Consider the following 13,929-nt stretch of genomic DNA (forward strand, 5'->3'; position numbering starts at 1 on the left):
AGTGACCTAGTTCACAAATAAGAAAAGGAGGCCTATTGTCATTACCAGACACATTTCTCAGAAGTCATCGAAAGTTCTCACAAACAGAATAATTCCACCAAAATGGGATGTTATGTTATTCAAATTTGAAGACAAATTGTGCCAAAGATTCAAACTGACAACAATAACAAAGTAAATAAGTTCATAACATATTACATCCTCTGAAAATGATCTTAACATTTCAAGAAGAAATAGTATATGCAGTCATAGAAAAAAAGGGTATTTTCTGTAAGAGATAAAAATCCAACTTTGTTAGAATTTGATAGTGGGGAGGTATATGAACTAAGAGTTCTACCTCCAGCTTGGAAAACTATTTTACTCGCCTTAAAAAGTCACTAATGTAAGGTCCTTCTAAGGGTCAGGAAACCAGGAAATGAAACAGTAGATGATTTGACTTTAGTTGAAGAAGATGCAATTCCTGGAATAATATGATCTCTAAAATACAGTATATCTTGGGCGCCTGGGTGGCTCAGTCGTTAAAATACAGTATATCTTTTAGAACAAAATAAGGAAGTAAAATAAACAAATAAGATTTTAAATATTGAAAAAACTGTGATTTCAGTTATCTCTAATATCACTAATTAAATAGTATATGAACTGTGATAATATTCAAATATGTTAACCAGAGTGTTTTTTTCCTTTACAGTATTTGTTTTTATGCAAAGTGACAGATCTGTTCTAGATTTTAGATTTTCAAAACAGACTTTTCCTTAGCTTATGAATTTCAAAATAGTCCTCTGAAACTCATGGTGGAGTAATAACTTGAGAAGGATATAATATTTTGGGAAGAATATATTTTTAAATGCAAAAGCCTGGTTTTTAAATATTTAAAGCCTGTATTTGAGTATCAGAAACCAAGGTGACAAAGAATTCAAATCATGCATTTTGCCATAAAGAACAGATTTAGAATTATAATAGTATAAGAGAAAATTTTTCCTACTTAAGGGAATATAAAGATGTTCAAGTTGGAGAAAAGTAAGAAGAGAAGTAAAAGAGAAGCAAGACTGTTCAACCCTGACAGGGATCTCTGAGAAGGGCGCTTTACACCTCACTCTGCCCTCAAGTCCTAGCTTGGGTAGAAGTAATACCCTCAGATAAGTGTGGGGATTTGGGCACAGAGACAATGGCTAGGGAGACTAAAGTCTTCATTTAGAGGCCCACATAAACTACACTGAGTGTCAGCAATAGAGTAGAAATTTCTGTAGGAGATGTCTACGCCAGTGGGCTTGAGAAAGTCTGAGTCCCCCAAGCACCCAGCATGGTATAGGAATTAGAATGTATTTCCACGTGGCCAGGAACAGAAGCATATAGTGGTAAGGGCCTATATAAGGAGACTTTGTACATTTTCTATACTCAGAAAATAGCTGTACATGTCAGCAAGGTAGGGCCCTGGTAGATGTCAACATGGTGGGATCATAAGCAACTGGGGATATACATGGATAATGTGCATTTCAGTGTATACTATTGTAAATAGATGACTAAAGACCAAATTCACCTTCCATTCCTCTTCCCCACCACGGCTACCCAGAATGTAACTGCAAACTTGACAAGAGAGTGAATAGGGAAAACTCTAAATCAAATGTAGGATATTTGTGTGGATGGAGTAAAAGGCACTCAACTGATTAGATTTCCACCAATTAGGTTTCTACCACCAGGAAGGATGGGCACTCAGGACAGATGTTAAGTTCCATTATAAAGAACACAAAAAACAAAGTCTTATTTTTAACATACTTGAGTTTATGTCTTATGGTTCAGACATACCACACATGTAAGTAAGGGTTTTACTCCAAATGTTCATATAACAAAATAAAAACAAAGAGATTCACATATCATCACAGATTGATTACATTTTGGGATGACCATTATGTTGGGGATTATTTCAGAAAAGTTAAATGTTGTGTAATGAAATCTACATGTATGGGTCTATTATCATGAAAATTAGAATGGTATTCAGACTTGGATGGGCATCAGGAAGCAGCTCCCAATAGAATAACATGAAAGGGAAAGTATGACTATGAAGTATTTTTTGCTACTTGTAATAGGACAATTGTGGCAAAATCTGTCTATTGAAGACAAAAAGTGTTTAGCAAGTAACTAAACTATAGTCTCTGCTGTTTTGAGATGTTCAATTCAGGAAAGATTTCTTTATTACAGTTATTATCATCATCATACTAAAAGGAAGTAGGCCCGCTAGAAAAAAAACATAGTCTTACAATTGAGATTTTAAAAGTATAACAAGATCAACAGGGGCGCCTCAGTCATTGAGCGTCTGCCTTCGGCTCAGGTCATGATCCCAGGGTTCTGGTATCAAGCCCCACATTGGGCTCCCTGCTCAGCAGGAAACCTGCTTCTCCCTCTCCTACTTCCCCTGCTTGTGTTCCCTCTCTCACTGTCAAATAATAAATAAATAAAAATCTTAAAAAAAAAATAAAGATCAACAAAGTGTAGAACATTGATAGAAGGTAGTCTAATTCTTTTGATAATGGACATTTTAAAATGTGTCATTATAGTCCAAACCCTTGTTTGCTTTTTATTTAAATGAAACTGAAAGACAGTTACCTCAATACTTTGCTTGTTCTAACTTTGTTAGAGAGGATAGCTTTACAATATGAACATAGATTTAGAGTTAGGCAATAATTACTCTTTTTCTCTTCTTTTTTTTTTAAACCAAGAAATTTCAATTCACTAAAATCTGGAATTTTGTTTTGGAAGAAAAATAAGATATTGGCTTGAGTCTTAGTCTTTGAAAGCCATTATAGGACAATTCACTACATCTGAATTAAAAAAGTCTTTGAAAATGTAGTGGTTGTGCAATCAGCTTTGATTTGCTCTTTTTCTCTACACATGCATGAGAATGCATGAGAGCCCAGTGAATAAGTTAGTTGGTTAAGTAAGATTAATCATATTTTACTTAATTTATAAAAGATCTCAAAGTAATAGAAGGCTTTTGTATAACATTGAGAGACAGGAAATTTCTAGTGTTGGTTCTGTTGTTAACTAATTCTGTGATCTTAGGTAACTCTCTCTGAGATTCAAATTTCTTCATCTGAAAAATGAGAGGGTGGTCCAGATGATTTTAAAGGGCCATTTGCAAACCTAAAAAACTTTGCAGCTTTGCAAAAACAAGATGACAACAATTGGACAAGATCCACCTGACCACTGAAGGTGTCCCTACTGAATAATACATGGTCAATGATTATTCTTGTAGCAATTATGACTATTTTAAATTCTAAGAGGGTTTTTAATGTAACCTTGAACTGTATGCCAGCATTGCCCAAAGCAGGATAGAACTAATTCCCTTGGATTACACAGAATTTAAACCATGGTTTCTCAGCATCTTTTGGCTCTAATACACAGGGAGAGTTGACCATGGCAGCTGGATATGTGGTTGTCTGGTGAGAATATTTGAATTTCATTGACATAATTTTAATAGATACTAATAAATACTTTAAAAATTTCTTCTTCCTGACATATGTCAAAAAAGAAAAAGAAAATACTGAGAATATGAAAGTACTAATTGTAAGAGATTAGAAATTTTAGGATCAAACCTTGGGAGCGCATTTGCATCCTTAGGCACTTAATGCAAATATAAAGAAGTAGTAGTGTTCTAGGTTCATAGCTTTTTCCACTATTTTTTCCAATTTGGGTATTAAAAATTGTAAGTAAACGGGACAATTACTTGAGAAAAGGTTTTCTCTCTGCATTTTTTTCTTGTTAAGACTTGCCTTCAATGGGATACTTTTATTTTTTATTTTTTAGTTCTTATTTATTAAGGAACCTGACAGGGATTTACTAGGTAGATGTCAAGACTATTCAAAATGGCTGTAGGTGAGTGAGCACCTATGTAATATCAGATTCAACCCAATTTTACTACTTATTCCCACAAGTAGGAAACACAAAGTATGGATGAAAACTTAACAAATTAGGAGAAATGTGGTCTCAAATTGATTACTTTTTATCCATTCTCACCTAATTTATTATTAAAATACGGTACGTTTTCTTAAGAATTTAATTTAAAATCAGTAGCAGGTGAAATCAGAATGCTATGAAAAGCAAGGCAGCAATGAACTGATGGTACAAATTACAAAGCAAGTTATAAGTCAACAACCTTCCATAAGGTTGAGGCAACATCAGTGCGCAGGGCAAGAGATGTCTAAATTCAGTGGCTAATACATTTGTAGTTTATTTGATAACAGATAATTGGCTTGTCTTATGGAAAAGAATATTTTAAACCAATTGTGAGTCTGTGTCACATAGTCAAACTATTCCTACCCGTATCCTTGCTGCAACAAAACAGGTTTAACTGATAGGTTTTCACTTTTCAGCACTGGTTTTAAGGCTTATTTGTATTTTTGCTTGAAACCCCAAGGAGAGACCATTCATTTTGGACAACTTTGGGCAATTTTCACAAAGCCAGAAAAGGCTGCTGGTAAAGGGAAATTGGGATGGCAGTCAAAACACATGAAATAGTCAATGATCATGTTTTCGCACCATTATTGACAAACACTCCGATCAGGGGCCTGCAGTGATCCTTGCTCTGGAAGTGTGAATGATCATTTAAATGACAATGAACAGCAGCTCCCATGTTCCTGCCTTCTCAAACAAACCATAAGTACCAAATTGTCTTAAATAATTTCAACTTACTTCAGATTGTCTCTCTCCTTTTAGTCCTTGTTCACCTTGGTCACCTGGCTCACCCTTTAATAGGAAACCAAACAGAAATCACGTATGAAGCAGAGACTAAATAAGATATACAAACACTAATTTTTTCAATGCCAGAATTGCAAAGAGTGTTTTCAAAACATACTGGGGGCCCTTGTTGTCCAGCAGCACCTCTTGGTCCTGGTAAACCCACATGACCCTAGGAATAGAAAATATTGTATTATTAAAATAAATAGAGACATGTAACTTAGAGAATAGGGTAGTATCACCTAGAATGGTAGCAAAATGTTACAAAGTGCAATTTAAACATCAGGAATTATGATTCTCTCTCTGAAATGTTATAGAACATAATATCCATTGGATATTATGATAACTGAGAAAGAGTGTAAAGTTTTGCTTTATTTTGCACATAGGTTAATGCAGTGGGGTGAATGGTGGCCCACCAAAAGATGTCTATGCCTTAATCCCCAGAACCTGTGAATATGATTTCATCTGGAAAAATGGTCTTTGCAGATATCATTGAGTTAATGATTTTAAAAAGATATTATCCTGAATCGTCTATGACAAGTACCCTTAAAAGAGAGAGACACACACACAAACAACAAAGGAGAGGGCCATGTGAAGACAGAGGCAGACACTGGCGTGATGTAGTCACAAGGAGCACTGTCAGCCCCCAGAAGCCAGAAGAGTAAAGGGAGGATTCTCCTCTAGAGCCTGTGGGAGGGAAGACGGTCTACTAACACCTCAATTTCAGATTTCTGGTATCTGGAACTATGAGAGAATAAATTTCTATTGTTCTTTTTGTTGTTGTTTTTATTTACTTATTTTTTTATTATGTTACGTTAATCATACGTTACATCATTAATTTTTGATGTAGTGCTCCATGATTCATTGTTTGCATATAACACCCAGTGTTTTAAACCACCCAGTTTACAGTAATTTTGGTCAGGAAACGAGTACAGTAAATAACCATAGGAATAGAGAGTTTGAGAACAAATTTCTTTCTTCAACCTATTCCCACTGTGGAAGTGAACTATGGTCTCCATTTTTACACACTAAGTTCATACCATTTGGATAGATTTATTGAGTTGAAAACTGGAAGTTGTTACTCTATATAATGCCAAGGCACATCAAGTGACTTTGATATTCAGCAATCTGTCATTACCCTAGTCCTCCTAAGAAGGAATGCTGACCTACCACATTTCCCTTTTCAAGTGTGTAAACAGAAGCCAGCACAACCCAAGGGCATGTCAGGGTATGCAGGAAGAATTCTGCATGTAATCTCTTTTATCCCCTTCCCTACTGTCCTCTTTGTTTTCGATTATTTCTTCCTACTCTCTGTGCACTACAGAAAGAAGGCCATAGGCTCATCTGTTTTTCTGGGCTACGAGAAGCAAGGATTGCCTACATAGGCTAATGAATTTATCTCATAGAAAGATCAGTTGAAGCCTTCTTTGTTTGCATTCTTTGAGGCAAATGTTTATGGTTTTAAGATCCAACTTCCTGATTAAAAGGAAAAAAAAAAAGGAATCCTGTTTAAGAGAATGAACAGTGGCAAGAGGGAAAGGCTAGCTTGGAAAGCTTTCTATAGAACGTGGCCATAACTAAAGAGAATACCATGGCCTTACCTGACCAGAATCAGGTCAGTCAAGAGGAAGTTTGGTAAAGTAAATATGATGATTATAGGTCATTTATTAAGCAGAACTCAGGAGAGAAGTGATTGGTGAAAAGCTGGAGTTACAAAGTGCAGTGAGACCGAGCATACGAGCACACTATAAAACTCAAAACCATGAATGGCCAATTGTGATTTTGCTACCATTTTTGTCTGTAGTTTACAGGGACCCTTTTCAGAATGATCATAGAATAGCCAATTGCTTCTCTTGGTTTTGTGAAGTCTGGATACAAATCTCACGAAAAACAAATATGCTTTCTAGGAGTTTCACTATAACTCCTCTGGTTCTTTCTATTACAATAAAAATCGACAAAGGCCATTTTTTCTGCAGTGTTAAAAATTAAATATGCTGTAGTAACTATTATTATAAAGTCAGGTAGGCAAGGTTATGGGAAATGACTGACTTTGCCTAATGATATTAGTGGTGGGATGAGCTAAATGGCCAAGGGGAGCTAGATGGTCAAGGATTTTATAAGGGAAGTGATGATAAGCTGAATCTCAAAGGATGAATGTTCCAGGCAGGAAAGTAAAAAGAAGACATTCTGGCAGAGGAGACAGCATGGGGGAATAAATGGAGATTCATCTGACAGAACATGTTAAGAGGAGAATGGATTTGAGAGGGCTATCACTGGGGATAGGGAGTCTACTTAGGAAGTTATTAAAGTAATTCAGACAAAAATGATGAAAACTAAACTAAAGTAGGGCAAAGTGGCTAGATAGCAGAGCTATCTGAGGTCGAAAGAAGTGGCCAAACAGATTTGAGAGATGAGAGGAGAGAGAAAGCAGTGAGAGGAGGGAAAGGATGAGAGAGACAAAGAGACAGAAAGAAACACAGGGAGAGCAATAGACACACAGAAAAACAGACACAGAGAGAGAGCAATAGAGAGAGACACAGACCTAGACAGACAGAGAGAGAGGGATGATTCATTTATTGGCTTGAACACCTTAATGTCTGATGGTAGCATTCACTGAATTGGGGACATAGAAAGAAGAGGATCAAATTTGGGGAGGATGATGGAACTGTTGTATAGGACATACTGAGTTAGAGAGGTGCCTGTGATGCTATCCAATAGCAATTTGGATATGCATGCCTGACGCTAAGGAGTGATGACAACTGAGGACTTAACATTGTTCTTTTATTGTGTGCAAAGATGTTATGGACTTTGCCAAACCAAAGTGGAATGGAGTTTGAGCTAGAACATAAGTTATTCAATGTATTTCTAGGACTTCATCTCACACAAGTGTAGTCTGACTTCATCTTGGGTATATGTATGTTTCTGCCCATAGCTTTAAAAAGCCAATGTTGACAGTATAATATGCTTATTCCCACTATGTACTCTGGCTTTCTCAAGCCTCAGATGAATTTATCTTGACCTATGGAATGTATAGCTTTCTGGATGACAGCTATAATTTACTATATCTGTTTTTATACTGATTAAATGTTCTTATTCTCTATGTCTTCTGCATGTGATGTCCGCAGAGGTAAGGACTGTGCCCGGGGTGTCCAGTATTAAATTCATGGCACCTAGTTCTGCTCCTGGCCCATGGCAGACATTCAAAAATATGATGAGAGACCAGAGATGTTACTATGCATGATACATAAGATCTGTCATGTATAATAATGCCTAATGAGTATTTACTGATGACAATGAGCAAGACACATGACTTTTATAATTCTGTTTCTTCAAAAGGAAAAAAGAACAAAGGATGGTGAAAAAGATTTTAAAAAATTTCTAATTGTTCATGGCTAAATGGAAAGAAAACCTGCATTATCCATTCAATTTTTTAAAAAAGATTTATTTATTTATTTGAGAGAGAGAGAGGGAAAGAGAGTGTATGCCTGCACACGAGTGGGGAGAGGAGCAAGGGGAAAGAATCTTCAAGCAGACTCCCTACTGAACACAGAGCCCAACGTGGGGCTCTATCTCATGACCCTGATATCATGACCTGAGCCGAACCAAGAGTGGGACACTTACCTGAGCCACCCAGGCACCCCCATTCCATTTTTTTAATCCAATAGGCTAACCTTGAGTTCACCACAATTGTAAGAATATTTGTGAATATAAAAAGGTTTTTAAAAAGGGTGGTGATTATTCAGTCATAAAAAGGCATGAAGTACTAATACATTCTACACTGATGAACTTTGAAAACATTATGTTGAAAGAAATGAAGCCAGACACAAAAAGCTATATATTGTATGATTCCATTTATATGAAATATCCAGGATAGATAAATCAATAGAGATATAAAGCAGAGTAATGGTTGCCAAAGGCTGGGAGAAATACAGAGTGACTGCTTAATGGGTATGGTGCTTCCTTTTGGGGCAATGAAAATGTTCTAAAACTATGTAGTGTGTGATAGTTTTCAATATTGAGAATGTACTAAAAATCTCTGAATTGTACACTTTAAAATGGTTAAAATGGGGGTGCCTGGGTGGCTCAGTCTGTTAAGGATCTGCCTTCAGCTCAGGTCATGATTTCAGGGTCCTTGGGATTAAGGCCCACGTTGTCGGGCTCCCTGCTCAGCGGGGAGCCTGCTTCTCCCTCTCCCTCTGCCCCACCCCCCGCTTGTGCTCTCTCTCTCTCTCTCAAATAAGTAAATAAAATCTTAAAAAAATAAAATAAAATGGTTAAAATGGTATATTTTATATTATGTGTGTTTTTTTTAAAGATTTTATTTGAGAGAGAGAGAGAGAGAGAGCACAAGCAGGGAGAGCAGGCAGAGGGAGAAGCAGACTCCCCATTGAGCAGGGAGCCCGATGCAGGACTCGATCCCAGGACCCTGGGATCATGATCTGAGCCGAAGGCAGAGGCTTAACTGACTGAGCCACCCCGGCAAGCCTATTATGTGTATGTTAGCACAATAAAAAAGAGGGCTTGATGATAATGCTAACCCTCATTTTACTAGAGTGAAAGGATAGTATATACATTTTAAAATTACAGAAAAGCAAACATTTAAAAATTTCATCTGAGGCTACAGCAGAATAATCTAACTCTAAATAAAGCATGGTTCCCCTGCATGAATCAAACTTGTGCTTGGGAAAACTTGGCAGGGGACAAGTGCAGATATTTCATGGCTCTTAGACGTCTAAGCTATAAAATTATTGTGGCTGTCTGGTTCAAGATGGCTTGTTTAGAATAAAACCAGCAACAAATGAAAAAATGACCTCTAAAACCTATAGCTTAGACAAAGGATAGAATAAGACAGAAAGGAGGATGTGGATCAAACTAATTCATGAAATATCCACAAGTGAAAACTTCACCGAGAGTATTTGTGGAATGAGGAAGGAGAAATAGATTCTACAGTAGGCCTAGGAAGAAGTTCTCAGATGAAGGATTTCTGAATAAGGTGTGACTATCCAGAATAATGCAGGCAGGGTTTTTCTTCTGCTAGCCCGGTGAAGAGATTCTTTTTTTCTTCCAAAAAATAGTTACCTGTTTGTTTGGCAGTAAATTTGCTGGTTTAGCTACCAAATGTTTTGTAGTTGGTAAAGGCCAAAAGAAGATAGTGCAAGAACCTGATTTTCCTGAGAATGTGTGAAGTTATGCACAACAGAAATGAAGTTTTAGATGCTTCTCAAATTATTCTGGAAGCAGTGGGTTGGCTTCTCAACCCAAAGAAAACCTAATTTCAAGTAAATACACTGGCTTCCTTGGATTAAGAAACACTTATAGATACAAATTTTTATATAAATTTGAAATAGAATATATATATATATGACATCCTAAAAATGTTTCTCCAAAAATAGAAGAAATGCAAGATGACCATCAAAACAACTTCACAAACATTTACAGCTACCTTCAACATTTGCTTCAAAGAGAATTTTAGGAAGTGAAAGTTGATTTTTCAGATTTCGGCCTTGAGAAAATCAATTTACTAATGATAAGTATCTACCTACCAGCTTGTTCATTCAATCTGGCTATGTAAATCTTCATTTCAGATATGATTACTGAAATTATATATGAGAGAGGTATACTGGATCAAATAACCCATCAATTCATTATTAAAAATGAATTATGTTTATATGCATATTATATACTATTATATTCAAAGCTCAGAACAAAACCCTGTAGAAGAAAGACAGAAGTCATATTCAAATTGGAGAGCTAAATATCTACACATTAAAAATAATTAGCAAAAATATCAGCAACAGAAGATGGTAAAATATTTCTGTAGAATGATTTTTAGAAATAATAAATATTATAGGACTACAGAATAGGGAAAGATTCCTGTTAGGGTGAGTTGGGAAAAAAGAAGTTTGAACTAAATTATAAAATATAGATAGGATTTATGTAAATAAAGAGTAGATAATACTGTGAGTAAGCACAGAATACTGTGAGCAAAGGAAGGACATAGAAACTATAGGAAGAGAATTAGCAGATGATCATTTTGTTTCGCTTTTGACACTGTAAACAGGAAGAGAAGAGAGATGAGGCAAGAATACTGAACATCCTAAACAGAAATATGCTAATAAAAAAATGACACAGAATACATTCTATACTTAGTCTAATATAATTTTGGCTGACGAAGTTGGTCTCTCAAAATACTTCTAAGAATAGAAGAGGACAAGAGTTGACAGAAGGCTTGAAAGTAGGACATTCATCCACCCACTTGACAACTCTTTATTGAATTCCTACTACACACCAGGAACATTATGTTCTAGAAATTGGGGATATAATGATGAGAAAGACAGACAAGAGTCTTATTTTCATGGATCTTACTTTCTGGTAAGGAAAAATAGACAATAAACAAAAAAAAAACCCCACAAATGTATAAAAAAAGGTAAGATAATATAGATAGCATTAAATATGATATAAAGTGATGGATAGAAAGGGCAGTTAGGGAAAGTCTTTCAGAAAGTAACATTTCAGCTGAGATCTCAATGATGAGAAAAAAGCAGCAATGGGAGAAGACAAACATGATTCTAGAAAGAAGGAACAGAAAGTACAAAGAGCTAGGCTTGTTCCAGGATCAAAACCACACGACATTACTAATAACTCAGTGATGCTTCTTTTCTTTTTTTTTTTTTAAAGATTTTATTATTTATTTGAGAGAACAAGACAGAGAGAGAGAGAGAGAGAGAGAGAGAGACAGAGCATGAGAAGGGGAGGGGCAGAGGGAGAGGAAGGAAGCAGACTTTCTACTGAGCCAGAGCCTGACTAGGAGCTTGATCCCCTGACACTGAGATCCTGACCTGAGCCAAAGTCAGACACTTAAACGGCTGAGCCACCCAGGCGCCCCAGTGATGCTTATTTTCATTTGAAACTGAGAAAAATCACAGAGAACACTAATTCAGTGTAGAAGCAAGGTGTGAAATTTGCTGTATTTACCTTATAGCCCTCTGCTCCAAGCTCTCCTCTCTCTCCTTGTTCCCCGACTGGGCCCTGCAGAGACCACGTGCAAAAATAATCAGTTTCACAGTTGGATCTCAGTATTTGTGAATGAAGATAATACAGTTAGTGTGGAATATTTTTTTCCAAAAATATGAAACCAAATGTATAACAATTTGCTTAGTTCCACTAAATAATTTCAAAAGATTGAATTTCAATAAAAACAAGAACGTCATAAGCATGGAATTATTTAAAGAGAATCTCATAATGATTCTGCAAGAAAAAATATTGAAGAAATGAAGTCCACTTAAACAATATAAATTTTCAGATGGATAAAATATGTTAGGCATGTTGGCAAAATAACTTGCATTTTTACTTAATGTTAAAATGATAGAGATTTAATCTGAATCATTCATTAATTAGAAGATTATATTTAATAATCTTTTTATTGATTTATTTTTATTTTTTTGAAGTACAGTTGACATACAATATTATATTAGTTTTAGGCATACAACATAGTGATTCGACATTTATACACATTAGGAAATGATCACCAGAATAAGTCTGGTCACCATCTGTCACCATCTGTAGCTATTATAATATTATTGACTGTACTCACTATGCTATACTTTACATCCCCATGACTTATTTATTTTATAACTGGAAGTTTGTAACTCTTAATCCCCTTCACCTATTTCATCCATCTCCCTACACCGTCCTCTCTTGACAGTTTGTTCTGTGATTTATGAGTCTGTTTATGTTTTGTTTGCTTTGTTTTTTAGACTCCACATATAAGTAAAATCATACAGTATTTTTTTTCTTTAACTTATTTCACTTAGCATGATGCCCTGTAGGTGCACCTACGTCGTCACAAATGGCAAGATTTCACTCCTTTTTATGGCTGAGTAGTAATACGTGTGTGTGTGTGTGTGTGTGTGTGTGTGTGTGTGTGTGTGTGTACATACTACATCTTCTTTACGCATTCATCTATCAGTAAACACTTACGTTGTTTCCATATCTTGGCTCTTGTAAGTAATGCGACAATGAACATATGGGTGCATGTAACTTTTCAAATAATGTTTTTCATTTCCTTCAGATAAATACCCATGTCGAATAGCTGGATCATACAGTATTTCTATTTTTAATTTTTTGAGGACTCTCCATACCGTTTTAAATAGTGGCTACACCAATTTACATTCCCACCAACAGTTCATGAAGGTTGGAATTTTTTCCACATCCTTGCCAACATTTATTTCTTGTTTGTTTGTTTTTTTATACTAGTCGTTCTGACAGCTGTGAGATGAAATCTCATTGTGATTTTGATTTGTATTTCCCTGATTAGTGATGTTGAGCATCTTTTCATGTGTCAATTGGCCTTCTCTATGTCTTCTTTGGAAAAATACCTATTCAGATCCTCTACCCATTTTTAAAAAAATCAGACTGTTTTATTTGGGTTGAGTTGTAGGAGTTCTTTATATATTTTGGATAATAATCCCTTATTGGATATATCATTTGCAAATATACTTTCCAATTTAGAAGTTTGCCTTTTTGTTTTTTTGAAAAAACATTTTAGTTTGATGTAATCCCAATTGTTTATTTTTGTTTTGGTGCCTTTGCCTGAGGAGACAGATCCAAAAAAATATTACTAAGACTGATGTTCAAGAGTTTACACCTGTTTTCTTTTGGAAGTTTTATGATTTCTGGTCTTACATTTAGGCTTTTACTTCATTTTGAGTTTATTTTTGCATGTAGTGGGAAAAAAGTAGTCCAGTTTCATTCTTTTGCATGCAGCTGTCCAGTTTCTCCAACATTATTTATTGAAAAGACTATCCTTTCCCCACTGTATATTCTTGCCTCTTTTGTCATAGATCAATTGATCATAGAAGTGTGTGTTTATTTCTGAGCTCTCTATTCTGTTCCATTGATCTATGTGTCTATTTTTGTGCCAGCACCATAGTGTTTGATAACCACAGCTTTATAGTACAGTTTGAATCAGGCAGCATGATACCTGCAGCTTTGTTCTTCTTTTTCAAGATTCTTTTGGCTATTTAGGGTCTTGTCATTCCATACGAGTTTTAAGATCACTTGTTCTAGTTCTATGAAAAACCCTATTGGAATTTTGCTAGGAGTTGTATTAAATCTATAGGCTGCTTTGGATAGTATGAACATCTTAACAATATTAATTCTTCCAACTCATGAACATGGTATATTTTCCATTTATTGTCA

The 13,929-nt window shown here is 35.6% G+C and overlaps 1 protein-coding gene across 1 annotated transcript in view; it reads right to left on the reverse strand.

Annotated features, from left to right (window-relative positions):
• Nucleotides 1–13,929, reverse strand: part of COL24A1 (collagen type XXIV alpha 1 chain) — a 414,236-nt gene that overhangs the window by 68,592 nt on the left and 331,715 nt on the right. Inside the window, exons 45-47 of the mRNA XM_027615241.2 lie at nucleotides 11,704–11,757; nucleotides 4,847–4,900; nucleotides 4,684–4,737 (exon numbers count right to left, since the gene is read on the reverse strand). Coding sequence (XP_027471042.2) covers nucleotides 4,684–4,737; nucleotides 4,847–4,900; nucleotides 11,704–11,757 — 162 coding nt within the window. The remainder of the gene's footprint in view (nucleotides 1–4,683; nucleotides 4,738–4,846; nucleotides 4,901–11,703; nucleotides 11,758–13,929) is intronic.

Source organism: Zalophus californianus, chromosome 4 (assembly GCF_009762305.2).
Source record: "Zalophus californianus isolate mZalCal1 chromosome 4, mZalCal1.pri.v2, whole genome shotgun sequence".
Lineage (NCBI taxonomy): Eukaryota > Metazoa > Chordata > Mammalia > Carnivora > Otariidae > Zalophus > Zalophus californianus.